This window comes from Balaenoptera acutorostrata, chromosome 15 (genome assembly GCF_949987535.1).
Source record: "Balaenoptera acutorostrata chromosome 15, mBalAcu1.1, whole genome shotgun sequence".
NCBI classification, from domain to species: domain Eukaryota; kingdom Metazoa; phylum Chordata; class Mammalia; order Artiodactyla; family Balaenopteridae; genus Balaenoptera; species Balaenoptera acutorostrata.
The window spans coordinates 86,782,952-86,797,342 of record NC_080078.1 but is presented as its reverse complement, the minus strand read 5'-3'; the positions used below and the strand labels follow the sequence as shown (position 1 = coordinate 86,797,342).

The 14,391-nt window shown below is 52.1% G+C and overlaps 1 protein-coding gene across 1 annotated transcript in view; it reads left to right on the top strand.

Annotated features, from left to right (window-relative positions):
* The first annotated feature begins 450 nt into the window (after positions 1-450).
* CDH26 (cadherin 26) overlaps positions 451-14,391 on the top strand; it is a 60,090-nt gene continuing 46,149 nt past the window's right edge. Inside the window, 1 exon segment of the mRNA XM_057529731.1 lies at positions 451-652. Coding sequence (XP_057385714.1) covers positions 451-652 — 202 coding nt within the window.

The window sequence follows — 14,391 nt, the reverse complement described above, 5'->3', positions numbered from 1 at the left end:
GGGCCTCTGCCCAAGGAACTGCTAAATCTGCACACTGTACCTTAAGACTTAGGAGCATTTTCATTCTACGCTGTAATGTAACTGCACCTGTCATGGTTTTCAAAAGCTGAAGTGACTCTGCGCTGTGCAGGAGACCAGCGCTCCCAGTCAGCACACCAGGCTCTTCCGGTGGCCCTGCTTGGCCTCTCTCAGCCCTGTGCCCGCTGAGGAACATGCCCAGCTGCAGCAGCTCTACCTGACGATTCAACCCAGCACAGCTGGGGGAGCGCGCGCATCTGGCCTGCCTCGTTCCAGAGAGAAGACTGTATTCCCCACAGTTAACAGTGACGGGCCCTTCATCCATGCTATGAGCATTCCCCCTGCTTTCCCCACATCTGATAGTCCTGAGATTAAAGTAAGTGGTATTGTGCCCCTTTGGCAGATGAGGAAACGGAGGCCCAGGAAGGGCAAATGGCTTCCCCGGGGAGCCGTGCCGAGAACCAGCTGGAGGCAGGAAGCCTGGAGTTTAGAGCCCACCGGCTCCTCGAGGAGGAAGGCTGCGTGAATGTCACTCGCGCCACCCATCTGATGCGTGCCATCCACGTGGATGCTGTGCTAGATGCTGCGGCGTGGGGACCAGACGCTGTCCTTGGCCGCAAGACACGAGCTCCGAGTGAGGTGACGCGGGGAGCCCGAGAGTAAATGCCACACAAGAGGAAAGGAGGCAGGACCTGGAGGGGCCGGGTGGAAGGGGGGCTGAGCGGGAATCCCAGGGTCAAGAGGCCAGAAGCTGGCAGCAGCAGGAAGCAGTTTCAGCCCAGAGATTCTCAACCTGTGGTGCCTGGACCAGCAGCTCAGCGTCACCTGGAACGTGTCAGAAGCGCAGGCTGTGAACCTGAAAGCCAAGTCCTCCAGGTGGTTCTGATGCACGCTCCAGCCTCAGAGCCTCTGCTTCAGGAAAACTAAGATAAAGAGCACGGAGGGAGGGTGACACTTGGCAGGTCTGGAAAGCGGGGAGGAGGGGAAGGGGGTTACGGTGGTAGAGCCTGCTGCTTCTCTGTCCAACCAACAGACAGGATTTCTGCCTGCCTTATTCTTGGTGTTAGAACTCTGTGTTTGAGCATCAGTGTGCTTTGGAAGCGTTAATGAATCCTGCCTGGTCTAATCCAGCCTCTCCTGTTGATGGTTAAAGATCAAAAAAGGAAATCAGCTGGGGACTTCCAGGGAGGATTATGTGGATCTGTAGTGGGTTGAATGGTGACCTCCAGAAAGATATGTCCACACCTCAACCTCCAGAACCTGTAAATGTGACCTTATTTGGGCAAAAGGGTCTGGTCTTTACAGGTGTAATTAAGTTAATGATCTTGAGATGAGATCATTCTGGATTTTCCAGGCAGGCCCTAAATCCAATGGCACGTGTCCTTGTAAGAAACAGAGGAGAAGACACAGAGAAGCCATGTGAAGCCGAGGCAGAGACCGGGTGAGGCAGCCACAACCAAGGAAGGCCTGGAGCCTCCAGAGGCTGGAGAGCGGAGGAAGGACCCTCCCCAGAGCCTGCAGAGGAGCTCTGTCCTGCCCACACCTGGCTTGGAGATCTGGCCTCCAGACTGGAGAGAATATGTTTCTGGTGTTTTAAGTCAAATTGTGGCAGTTTGTTGCAGCAGCCCCGGGAAACTAATACACCACCTGCCTATGTACTCTGGGAACTATTTCCTTCCTACTGAACACTGCTGTCCTAAAATGTGCCTTGATTTATTCCTTTACTTGTTTACTTCCTGTGTTCCCACTGGAATGTGAGCACCGAAGGGCAGAGTCTGGCTCCAGATCTGGTGCCTCATAGGTGCTCTGCAAAGATGTGTTAAGTAAATGCACGGAAGAAAGTGGCATAACAAAGATTCAAACCCATCTTCTGACTTCAAGTAGATATTTTGTACTCTGCACATTAGCAAAGTTCCAAGATAGATGGAAGGTCACCCAGCAATAGTACAGCACCAGGTGCCTGGTGCGTGTTAAATAAAACCAGATGAAGCACATGTCACGGCTCCAAGCCATTGCGTAAAATGGGGCAGACCTGAATAATCGGCTCATTGAGCCTAAAGCGAGGTTTCTCAGTCTCGATACTGGTTATAGTTGGAGCAGGATCATTCTTTACTGGGGTGGGAGCTGTCCTCTCTGTGCCTTGTGGAGTGTTTAGCACCATCCTGGTGTCTCCCTACCAGATGCCAGAAGCACAGTCCTCACCACCCCCAAGCCAGGTGTGACAACCAAAAATGTCTCCAGACATTGCCAGATGTCCCTGGGATGCAGGAACCATTGCTCCACATTGAGAACCACTGACCTAAGGAATCTACACATGGACAAGTAAACTTGGCCTCCTCTGAAATCAGGGAACAAGAACCGCCCCCCCTCCCCCACAAGCCATAGACACTGACAGAAGTCCACCAGCTACAATCAGAACTGGATCACAGCAGGAGACTGCCAGGGGACACACATGATTTCAATTCACGGAGAAGCAAGAGGAGAAGTTGTGAAAGCTGGGCAAGGAGCAACAGGCCGCCAGGGAGAAGGAGGAACTGCTGTGCGTGGGCAGGACAGATGAGGGGGCAAAGCTACAGCCCCCTTATTGCCCTTATCCCGGTGGGACAGGTCCTGAAGAACAACCTGGGAATCAGCACCGCAAGTGGACGGAGCAGAGAGGTGACACGCACAGGCCCAGTGAGTGCCGGGCCCGCGCCCCCACTCCTCACGGGCTGCCGCTCCCACCCACGCCTGGACGTGACCTCAGTCCAGGGGCTTCATATCGAGGCAGGTGGTGCAGAGAATCTGGGGAGACAAGCGTAGAGCCACAGCGGGGATGATGCTGGTGGTGGGGGTGATGTCGCCTCGCGTTTACGGGATACCTGCTGCGTCCCGAGCACCGTGTTATCCAGGTCAGGGTACCCAGAGAATGTCAGTCATCACCATCCAGCCTCCATCTCCAGCTCTGAAAAGAGCATAAACAGGAGAAAGGATTAGAGACATAACAGGTGACTTTGGAAGACCTCTCTCAGCCCTTTCTCGAGAAACCAGGTAAAAATTAATAAAGGCAGCAGAGCATGTGGTAAAGCCATCAATGAAATGTGGTTACTATAACAAACACCGTATCCCACCGCTCAGCTTTAGGAGATGCCATGGTTGTTCTGTATTTACAGCAGACCTTTTTGCTTTAGTGAATAAAATAATACCAAGACATTTCAAGTACCATTTCTGTTCCTCTCTTTCCCTCCTCAGTGGAAACCGGATTCTTTAAAGTGATGAATATCCTTCCCTTTTGGTAATATATGTGCGTTCAAAAATCGTACGTAATATTGTTTCCTGTGTTACTTTTATGCAAATTGTATCTAAATGGACATGTTCTTTTTCACTTTCTTCTCCCTCCCCCTCATATTTTGTTTTTGAGAATTTTCCGGGTTGATATGGGAGATCTAATTCAATCACTTCAACTGCCACAGATTAGTCTGTTGCATAAATTACCTTATCCAATCCCCTATTAGAACATTTAGGTCATTTTCGATTTGTTAACCATAACAACACTGCAGTGAAAATTCTGGTACATGTCTCCTTGTGCACGTAAGAGCGTTTCTCTAGGCTACAGATACAGGAGTGTGTTGTGGGATTATAGGGTATAAATGTTTTCGACTTAACTAGGTATTAATAAATTACTTTCCAAAGTGGCTGAAACAATTTACACTATCAATAAGAGTAGGGCAGGAGTTGCTGCTTGCCAGAGTCTTATTTTCTCAAATCTTTAAGGAACTGATTATTCCTACACTATTTCAACAATTCCAGTGCATAGAGAAAGACAAAAATCACTTGACTGTTTTTATGAAGGCTGCATAACCTGGAAGCCAGGGCTGACATAGATCACCACAGAACAGGTGTTTCCTTTGAATCTCATTCTGTGACACAGCCATCTCACAGAGTGGACACTTCAACGCAGTAAGAAGTAATAAGCCCCCAATCAATGTTAGCTACTTTCACTATCACTAATGTTGATGGCCCTAAATTAAATTGTGCCACCTAAGTATGTCTCAGTGTTTGAGGTAATTTATTCCAATCTGTTCAAGTCATCCTCTTCTATGCCTAAACCCCTCAGGTTTGCTAAAGGACCACAGACAAAGGTTTCAGGTGGGTCCCGGGTTTAATCACACTCACATTTGGCAGGTTCCCCGCTGGCCTCCCTCTGGTGTGTGGTTGTACCCACAGCCCGTCCCCGCCCAGTAGGGCTGCGGCAACGCTGAGCAGCTATCAGGAGCCCAGCCTGGGAAGAGACTTTGGGAGGCACAAGAATGCTGAGAAGTCGGCCCTGCAGCTGGGTCTTGTGTTTGTTTATGGAGCGGTTATTACAGTAACATCTGGATGCCTTAGATGATACCGGGAAAAGCAAAGATTATGTTTGTTTAGCTGTCTGATGTATTTTAAGGGATGTAGCTTTTATTCTGCATGATTAGGAAGTAATTACCGGCTTAAACTTGATGCCTTCACTCAGAGTTGATTCCATGACTCTCTCTCCTAGTACAGGATGAGGAACGTGGTGGAATTCCTTTTATTAATAAATTACCATTGTCTACCCCCTGTTTTTAGCCTCAATGCAAACAGAGCTTTCTGTCCTTGTGTTGAATAATTGATCACTTAAGCTGACTTTTTCATGGGGCCCCACGAGTCTTGGGAAAGGCAAAATGAACAAGTTAGCCAGTGGCCTGACCCTCCAACAACCTGCACCCAAACAGTCCCAGCCACCGCCCACCAAGCAGAAGAGAATAAAAAAAAAAAGAACAGGGAAAAATACTAAACTCCCAAGAGTAGTGTAGGACCAGTGGGGTCCTCAGGATCGTGACTGGGTTAATCTGTGTTCGGGTCCCACCTCCTCCGTGCAGCCTCCGTTTCCATCTAAAATCAGTGCTCTCCTCACCTGCAAAGTGGAGCAGGTGACAGTACCAACCTCATCGTGCTATTGGGGGATCCAGGAAAGACATAAGACATAAGACATACATAAGACATGTATGTATGCACACATACATGCATGTACACATACACACATGAGCAATGGGGTTAAAGTGGGAACCACCTTCAGGACTGCTGTGAAGACTAAATGGCAGAGTGCACCCAAAGCACTTGGAATGTGGCCTGGCATATAACACAAGCTCAAAGAACAGTTATTGTTGTTATTATTATCAATGTTAGCTTGGTTTATACTTTTCACAAACCAAAATATGTCAAACTCTCACCCCTTCTTACTCTTTGGAATATACATGCTTGCTTTTTGCCAGAAAGACTCTTGCCAAGAAATGCTTTTGCTCTATGTATTTAGAAAACCCAGCCTAACCTATTCTTGGCTTTACACCAGAAGCCAAGCTGGCTCTATCTAAGACAGCACCCCAACCCTCCCCATAGGAAAGCCACTGCCCCTCACCAGACCACTGCCAGGTAACGCAGCTGAGGAGAAACTCCAAATGCCGGAAATAGATTCTCCCAATCTTCTGCATATAAAAAGGTTTTTAATTTTTTTTAACTGAATCTCATTAGTTTAAAACTCCGAAGTGTGATTCTGCTCCTTTCCCTGGCATTCTTTTTGAGATCAGGAAAAATGCAATTTTCCTCCTTGAGGAAAGCGGGATTACATGTGCACCGACTTTCTCTAGGTAACACAGCCTCAGCCCTATAATTAATATCCCCGCCATCCACAGCCTTATAATTAAACGTGACAGGCACAGGACGGGGAGGAAGTCACAGGAAGGCAGGAGGTAAATCACTGGGCTGGTTTCTGCCACCCATTTCCCAGGAGCCCACAAAGAGGGCGGGAGGCCGCACAGGGAACAGGAGTACCCCTGAAGCCAGCTGGAGGTCGCCTGCGCCCCCGCGATCATTTATTTTCCCCAGTGGTCTATTTTCCAAGGTGCTTCATGGAACATTAGGCAAGCAGAGCCTGATAATGGCTGCAGAGTCTCTGCCCACCTCCTAACATATACATTGCCCGCGGAAGACACAGCTACTCCATCACACAGGCCAGGGCCCATGCAAAAGGAAATGGAGGATTTGTCCCGAGTCCTTGCCTGCTGTTCAGCGTGACCATTAGTTTCTAGAAGAATACAGGCAGGGAAAATCTCAGGGAAGCTTCTGTGCTCGTTTCCGTGGGTGTGGTCCTCCCGCCCCCTATGGGACCTCTGGCTTATAGATCTTCTGTCTCCCCAGGTCCTCCCATTCGTGCTCACCCAGCATCCCGCCTGCCCCCTCTGTTTCCCGGACCTTCCGCAGTAAGTTGGAGCCATATGGCTGGATGGGGCAAATAGACCAGGAACAGAAGTGGCACATGGGGCTGCCATGCTGTGAAAACCGTGCATCTCCTTCTTCTCTTGACTCCTCTTCTTTAGCAAACTTTGCAGAATGTTAGGTCGGGATGAAGCGGCTACGTGGTGGCAGAACCCCCTTTAGCTGGAGTGTGGCGAGCAGAGGTCCCCACCCATCAGCACTGGGTAAGCCCTGTGGTCAAGAAAGAACCCTTTCTGAGGTAAGCCACCGAGGGTGTCAGGGTTATCGCCTGCCACACTCCTATTGCCACTCGAACTGAAATAAGCACCTACTATGTGCCAGGCACTGGATGGAACATTCAACAGCATAGTAGAAAAGACAGGAAAAACAAACAAACACATGTTAAGAAGCCTGATCAATTCTGTGAAGGACACAAACAGGATTATGTCCTGGACAATAGTAGGGGTAACCTGTCTATCTATTTTGCTCAAGGAAGGCCTCTCTGAAGAGGGACATTAGGGCGAGATGATAAAATTCAAGAAACCAGCCCTGCCAAGTGTGGGAGGGAGGGCAGGGCATTGCAGCAGTGGAACATCTTATGCAAAGGCCCTGCGGTAGAAGAGAGTGTGGGACTCGCTAAGGAACAGAAAGGGAGCCAGTGTGGCTGCGAATTGGTACAGGCGTGGACCAAGTGAGGTGGAGGATACAGGCGGGGACACATCACAGGGGCTCCTGTTTCTCCCAGTGATAAGAGAGTCCATTGGAGGATTTTCAACAAAAGAGACATGATCTGATTGACTTTTAAAAGGAGCACCCTGGCGGCTGTGAGGAGGAAAGGCTGCATGGAGGCAAGAGAAGCAGCAGGGAGATGAGAGGGAGCCAGTGGGCGTCACCCCTGTGGGAGGTGACAGTGGCTCAGGGCAGTGGCCGGGAGAAGGGAAAAGGGTCAGACGTGAGAAAGTTGTCACGGCCAATTAATCAGGTGCCGCCAGTTCTCTAGGCATTTCTGCCCTGCGCCCCACATCCAGATGTTCACAGCTCCATTTGCTGAGGTCCCCGGCCCCTGCCAGCAGCAGCTCGTGGCTTCCAGCCTGGTCCCCTCAGAGGGCACTATGCCTTGACCCTAAGGAAAAACTGGAGGCCCTTGGAGCCAGGGGAGAGCGTCCTGAGAGACAAGAAGGCGTCTCACGTGGCTGCTGTATCACAGCACAGGCCGGGCGACCCTGGCTTTCAAGCTGCGCCCTTCCAGACACAGATCTTAATGTGCCCTGCGCCCAGCACTTAACTCTTTCTCCACCGTCCCTTTGTTCCCTTTGGTTTGAATGTTGGCAAATGGCCTCCTGCGAGTTCTCTCCTTTCAAGCAGATGTCCTCTGCCCGGAACGTGTGCTCTGCTCCTTGAGAAAGTCACTCTGAAATGCGATTCTGCCTCTGAACTTCCTGCAAAAACTTGTTAAACATGCAGATTCCAGGCACCCATTGCACACCCACCAAATCAGACCACTCAGGAAGGGCCCCAGGCAGCTCCTGTTCCTAACAGCCCCTCGGGTGACTTCAAGGAGCAGCCAGTTTAGAAAACCACTGAACTGACGTGTCGGAGTGCAAAGGTGCCTCCTTTTCCCTTCCCTGAACTTGTACTGAGGGACTGCAGCGCGACCTGGCGCGCACGACCCGGAGTTAGCTCTGACTTCACAGGTTGCGGGGGGGGTGGTCCCCATGAGAGCCCCTCCCTTCAGATGCCAGCCCAGTGCTCCCGGGTCCCCAGGCCACCTGTGCTTCTAACCCACTGGCTACAGATTTGGGCTCCCACAACCTCCCTGGGTTCAGTAACTTGCCAGGAGGACCCTAGAACTCAGGAGACCGTTATACTTAGGATTAGCATTGTTACGAAGGACACAAGTGACAAGGAGCCAGATGAAGAGGTGCTTAGGGCCAGGCCTGGAAAGGTCCCAAACACAGAGCTTCTGTGCTGTCTCCCCTTGGAATCAGGGCTCGTCTCGTCCCCCTTCTAGCAGATGGATGTATATCACCACCCAGGAAACTCACCTGCACCTGGGGTCCAGAGCTTTCACTGTAGGCAGGATGTCTGGATCATTGGCTGCACCACTGAACCCAGCCTCTAGCCCCCTCCCCTCCCCCAGTGTGTGATATCACAGAGGTCTAAGCCCCAGCCCTCTTGACCACATGATTGATCTTTCTAGCAGCCCCATCCTGATTTATTTCATTAGCATAAACCCAGGTCTGGTCCAAGGGGCCCCCATGAATAGCAAAGATACTGCTATCACCCAGGAAATTCTAAAGATTTAGAAGTTTCCTCTCAGAAACCAGGGATAAAGGCCAGACAAATCCTTTACTGTATTGCAGGGACGTCTGTACTGTACAAGTGCTGGCCACTGAAGGATTCTGAGCTTCAACAGAACCAGTGGGATGCAGCTCCTAGGCACAGGAGACCCTGTTCTCCTTGTCAGAGGCCCAAGGTGCCAGGAATAAAAGACACTATTGGGTCTGGCCATTAATCATGGGGTGTTGCTTGCTATGGAGATAAAGGAGTTGAACTGGGAGAGAATTTGGAGAACATTCTGGAAGGAGCCTATAGGAGGGCTATGTGAGTCTCTGGGAAAGCCAGGGTGCCTGAAGGGCAGGCCGGGTTCTGTGGTCTCCATGTCTCTCCAGGACCACAGGGAGGCAGAGCTTGAAGGCGGGCGAGAGGAGGACTGGACGTATCCGGCACAGGGACCACTATCTGCCCTCAAGCGCTGTGTCCACTTCCAGGCCCTGAGTTTCCATAGCAACTCCAGGCCCTCACCCTCCCGGCCCCACTGCTTCAGGCTTTAAATGGGCAAGTGAAGGAGAGAGGATAAAATTTGGCTTTTCGTTGACTAGGACCAGGATCCAAGAATTAAATTGCTCCTATTTAAGACCGTTCTCTCCCAGCCCTGTGAGAAGAGGTAATTTCACAAATTAGCCAAGAACCCTGAATAAGTTAACGCCTCTGTGGCAGGAGTACGGCTCCGTCCACTGCAGAAGGCTTGGGCCCGCACATTCACCATGCTTTCTGCCGCCCTTTCCCTCGGGGCCTGTTCAGATCACTCCAGCTTCTCTCCAAGGAGCCAGCTAGGTCTGCTGGATGCTGCCAGCTCCAAAGAGCAGTCAGCATTCAAAGTAGCAACTTGGGCCAGGAAACATGGAAAGGGGGAATTCTGTGTGGGTGACTAATGGATCCAGCATAGAGCCACTACCCAGTCACAGCCGCCACTTTAAAATTAATTTCCAGGTGACAATAGCCGTGTGACTATAGACAGCTCAGCGCAGAGATGGCCAGTCAGGCTCACTCCCAGAGGCCTGGTCAGCGATTTCCAAAGCATCCACTCCGCAGTTCCTGATTCCTCCACGAAAGCCTGGCTCTTTCCTCCCACCTCCCAGTCCCAGGACAGAATCTGGGGGGAGAGGTGAGGGTGCCGCCCTGACCCATTGCCGATGGCAGGCCCTTCTCCCCGCTCTGCCTCCAGGCCCCCAGGTGAGTAAATTAGGTAAACCTATTTGAGTTCATTTGAGGCTGGCAGGTTTTCCTGGTCAGCCCGACCTCCACAAACACCTCCACAATAAGATTTCTATTAGGGAAAAATGGCTTCAGAGTTTTAAGCGTGTTTCCTGCCCCAAGTGCCATGGTTTTAATTAACAGTATCACCAAGTGGCTCTCCCTGGCAGATGGCAGCAGTGGAGGCCCGGGGAGGCCCGAGGAGGAAAGAGCAGAGCAGCTTCTGTTTGCGTGAATCCTGCCAGCACAGAAGCTGCATCTCAGGGTAGAGTGACGGCAAAGTGAGCTTTCAGGCCACAAGCATATTCCGGCGGAATCCGGGGCTGTTTCGGCTGCCAGGCGCAGCGGGCTCGCACAGTCCACGCCACGGTGACAGGCAGGGCTGAGGGCATCCCCGGTTTGCTGCAGGAAGGGCTGCGGTGAAATCCCAGCTGCAGCTGGCATACGGGCGGCCAAGCTGCACATTGGCACAACAGACCCCCCTGGGACTCCCAGGCCCCGACGTGAGTGCCAGCCTTGAGAAAATCAATCAGCTGCAGCTCTAATTACAGGCTCAGCTCACCCCACGACTGGCACCATGAGAGGCAGGGCTCTGCATCCCGGCCTGGCAGAGCCCTCAGTTGGACCAGCGTCCAGCTGCAGCGTGGCTGCAAAGTGCCCTTCCCTGCCGTAGTGGCGGGGAGCCACTACCAGACAACTCGCAGGGGAGCCCTAAGAGAGCATTTTCATCAGCTGCTCGCCCGGCAGCGTTCTTTGAGGCACTTACTAATTTTCTTGTTAATAACAAAAAGAGGCAAGGATTCATTGTGTCAACCCCTGTTCTCCCCCTGACTCTCAGTCTGTTTGGCTTCGGCCAATCGTGTGAGAACGACCCCCGACCAGCAGTGCAGATCAAGTAAAATGCAGGCAACCCTCATTATCCATATATTATCAATTCCTGGAAATGCTTTGCAGAGCAAATTTTCATTGGAAGCTCATATCCCATTAGGTGAAATGGGAAAAAACAATAACACATTCCCAGACCGTCCAAAAACCCCCAACCAATTTTCCAGATATCACTAAAACACTCCGAAAGACCTATATAACAACACACTAAGGATTTTTGCATAATGCAAGTATGTAAAACACCTACTTTCTAATTAGTCCACACCGAATGAACTCATGGAGGGGAATTTTACATGCAGTATTTAACTGCACTGAACAGAATCAGATTCGAAATCTATTTTCCTTCTACACTGCAAGGGGCAGGTATAAAACATAACCCCACAAATGCAGACACACATTGAAGATAGGCTCTCCCTAAGTTAGAGCGCGGTTGGGAGTGCCCCCAGCACCCTGCAGGAGCAAGCAGGGCGCCACCAAGGGCTCAGCCCGGGGCCGGGAGGTGGGGGGATAACACACACACCTGCCTGCACAGCCTGTGTATGAGGCCTGATGGGAGGAGAGCCGGGGTGCACCTGCAGCGCTCGCCCGGCCTGCACCCGGCCCGCATCCGGCCTGACACCCACGCCGTGCTTTCCACTGCACACCCTCACAGATCCATCTCAGGGACGTTTTATTCTGCGAATGAATTTGGGGGAGATTTTGACAAGTCATTAAGGTGACTATTCAAGTCATGGAAGTTTGGGTGGCGAGGTGCTCAGTACTTGGTCTCGTCTCCCCAAAGTTACTTGAGCAATAACTGTGTGTCACAGGGACGACTCTGACCACGGGGGGAGGGACCAGCCTTCCTCTTCCCCTTACCTGCTCAAGAAAATGGCCCCTCTGCTGTTTTCCCCTTCCACCTCATCCCCACGCCAGCCCAGGCTGGTGTGACATCACCAGGAGGAGGGACAAGGCAGGAAGAAAACGTGGAGCAGGAAGCAGGACAAGGACCCCTGAGGATGACTCAGCCAGAGAGTTTGGGAAAGAGGAAGTCTCTGGAAAAGGCACCGGTGAGAGAGCGTGGGGGAGGAGAAAGCCAAGAGAGGGGTTTAAGGTGTGGAGAGAAATAATAACTGGATCTTTTGAAAGTTCTTTGAGAAATTCACATTGGGAATTCACTCACCTTGAGGGCTTTTGGTGGCTGGATTGTGCTTCCCTAAGTGGGACACTGATTTGAGACAGGACAGGTAGGGCCCCAAGTTCCGTTGGAAAGTTTGTTTCAGTTTTTCCTCAAATCCACTTTTTTGTGCAGCAGCATCCAGTTTTTAAGGGGGCCATGTGCGCCCCCAGGAAGTCTCATGTTCGAAGTGTGCCCCTTAAGGCACGGGCCAGAGTCACAATGCCTGGTCACCTGCAGCAGGGGCACCTGTGCTTCCCGGGTACAGGGACCTGCAGCCCTTTCCCTTTGGATGCTGCGGCCGTCTCTCCACTGGGAACATGTGCCACGTGCATCTTCTCATCGAAGATGCACTGTCACCCTGTCCCGTTGCAGATGAGAACTAAGCCCAGAGCGGGCAGGCAGCTCCCCAAAGGCCCTGCTGACCTCAGTGAACCGGGTTTGGACCCAGGCTGGATGATTTATGTAGGTATATATCTACATTGTTTATATATGCATCCGTATGTGTGCATAGCTATGTGTACATGTAGGTATACACATATCTGGGAGTATATGTGTATCCATGTGTACATGTAGGCATAGGTATATATGTACGTGTACATGCATGTGTGTCTGTGTATGCATATATACATGCCTATATGTGTGTGTCCACGTGTGTATGTATCTATGTGTGTATATTTGTATGTCCATGCGTAGGTCTATGTGTGTATGTGTAAGTATATATATGTGTGTCTATATGTATGGATGCGTGCTTATAGGTACTTCTCTGTGCATGTCCAGAGCGGAGCTGTAAGATCCCCACAGACAGGAGGCAGGTGTTCCATGGCCGTGTCCCCAGAACACATTCTCCAAGGACCCCTCAGTTACTACCTGCTGGTCTCACTTCTGGGTCCCCACCCCGCCCTCCCCTGGGCCCCATTCTGGGACTCCCAACCCTCAGCCCTGCTACACGGGTCCCACTTTCCCCAGAGGCTGCCAGGACCCCCGGCTGCTTCCCTGGCCACGTCAGGCGACTGCAGGAAGACACGATGGGCAAGGCCTTGAGGGGAGGCCTGGAAACTGGCAGAAACGAAGGCCCCTGGAAGGAAGTGAAATCCCCTCTCACTTAACAGCCTAATAAGGATTTGAACCAGAGTCTGCGAGGAATTGTCAGTTTAACTGTTTTCTCAGCTGTGGAGACCACGTCTCAGCTTTAAAGCACCGGGAGAGGAACGTGTCAAGCTGGAGGAGGGAGGATGGAGGCCTCTGGCGCCGGCTCCGCCTGGCCTGAGCACCCCCAAGAGGCCCCAGGAAACTGCTCCGGGCTCCCTAGACCTGGGGCTGAAAGGGGGGATGGTGGAGAGGCGAGAGCCAGATGTGCAGGTGAGGGAGGGGGCAGCCACCCACAGGAGACCGCTGGAAATGATGTCAGCAAGACACAGCGAGGAGCCGCCTGAAGACTTGAAGATATTTCCAGATGCCTGGGCAGCCTGATCCACTGGAGGGAGGGGCCAGCGGAATGAGAGGGTCTGCGAGGGTCACAACCGGGTCCTCAGGGAACTGCACAGAACCGGTCAGGTTGGACCATTTGGACAATTTCACATTCTCTGCAGGTGGAATTCCACCCCTGACCCGCCCTGCAGGTGCCTGGGCCCCTGCCACCCCGTCCTCCCCTCCCCTCCCCTCCCCTCCCCTCCCCGCAGTGTACACTGCTCGGCCACACTGGCCTCCTCTCTGGCCTTGAACACCCAAGCCCATCCCGCCTCCAGGGTCAGGCCAGCCGCCCCCTCTGCCTGGGAGCCCTCCCAGCTCCCCGGGCGGCGGCTCCTTCTGGCCACTCAGGTCTCGGCCTCCCTTCCCTGACCACCCTCCCTAAAGCTGTGCCTCAAATAAATCCCACCCGACACCCTCTTCCCCTTCCCTAATCTGGTTTTCTTTCTTGCGCCTTGCACGATCCCACTTTATCTTAACTCCTTGCTAGTGATTTTCTTTCCCTCCTCCTGGAATGTGAGCTTCCTGGCGGGCATGGACCTGGTGTGTGCTGATCGTGCTGCATTCCAGACCCTGGAAGAGGCCCAGGCACACAGTGGAGGCCCATAAATCCTTGTTGATGAGTGAATGATCAACCACAGCAGCGGGACTGGCCTCATGGAAACATTGTCAAGAACCCCCTATTTAAAGGCAGCATCTCTCTGAGCCTTGGTGCACCAGTAGGAATGTCCTCTGCGGTCAAGGAGCAGAGAGGACGGCCAGTCCTCTCAGCAAGGGGCCGACTTTTGGGAGCAAGTGGGCATCAGTGCCCACTGGGAGTACACGGGAGCACTGGGGTCCTTGGTACCGGCCACAAAGCCAATGCTGAGTTTGTTTAGAATCCTGCTCAGGATGAAGGATGGCTCTCACACTGGAGATCTCTTAATACAACAAGCAAACACCAGGGGATTTTTCTAAGGCAGCTGCTGCCAGCAGGCGGGGCAGAGGCTCCCTTTCCTGGCTTGCTTCTGCCATCTGCTGGCCACTCACTGACATGCCTCGGAGAAGAAGGGTTTATTTTCCAGTCTCACACAAGC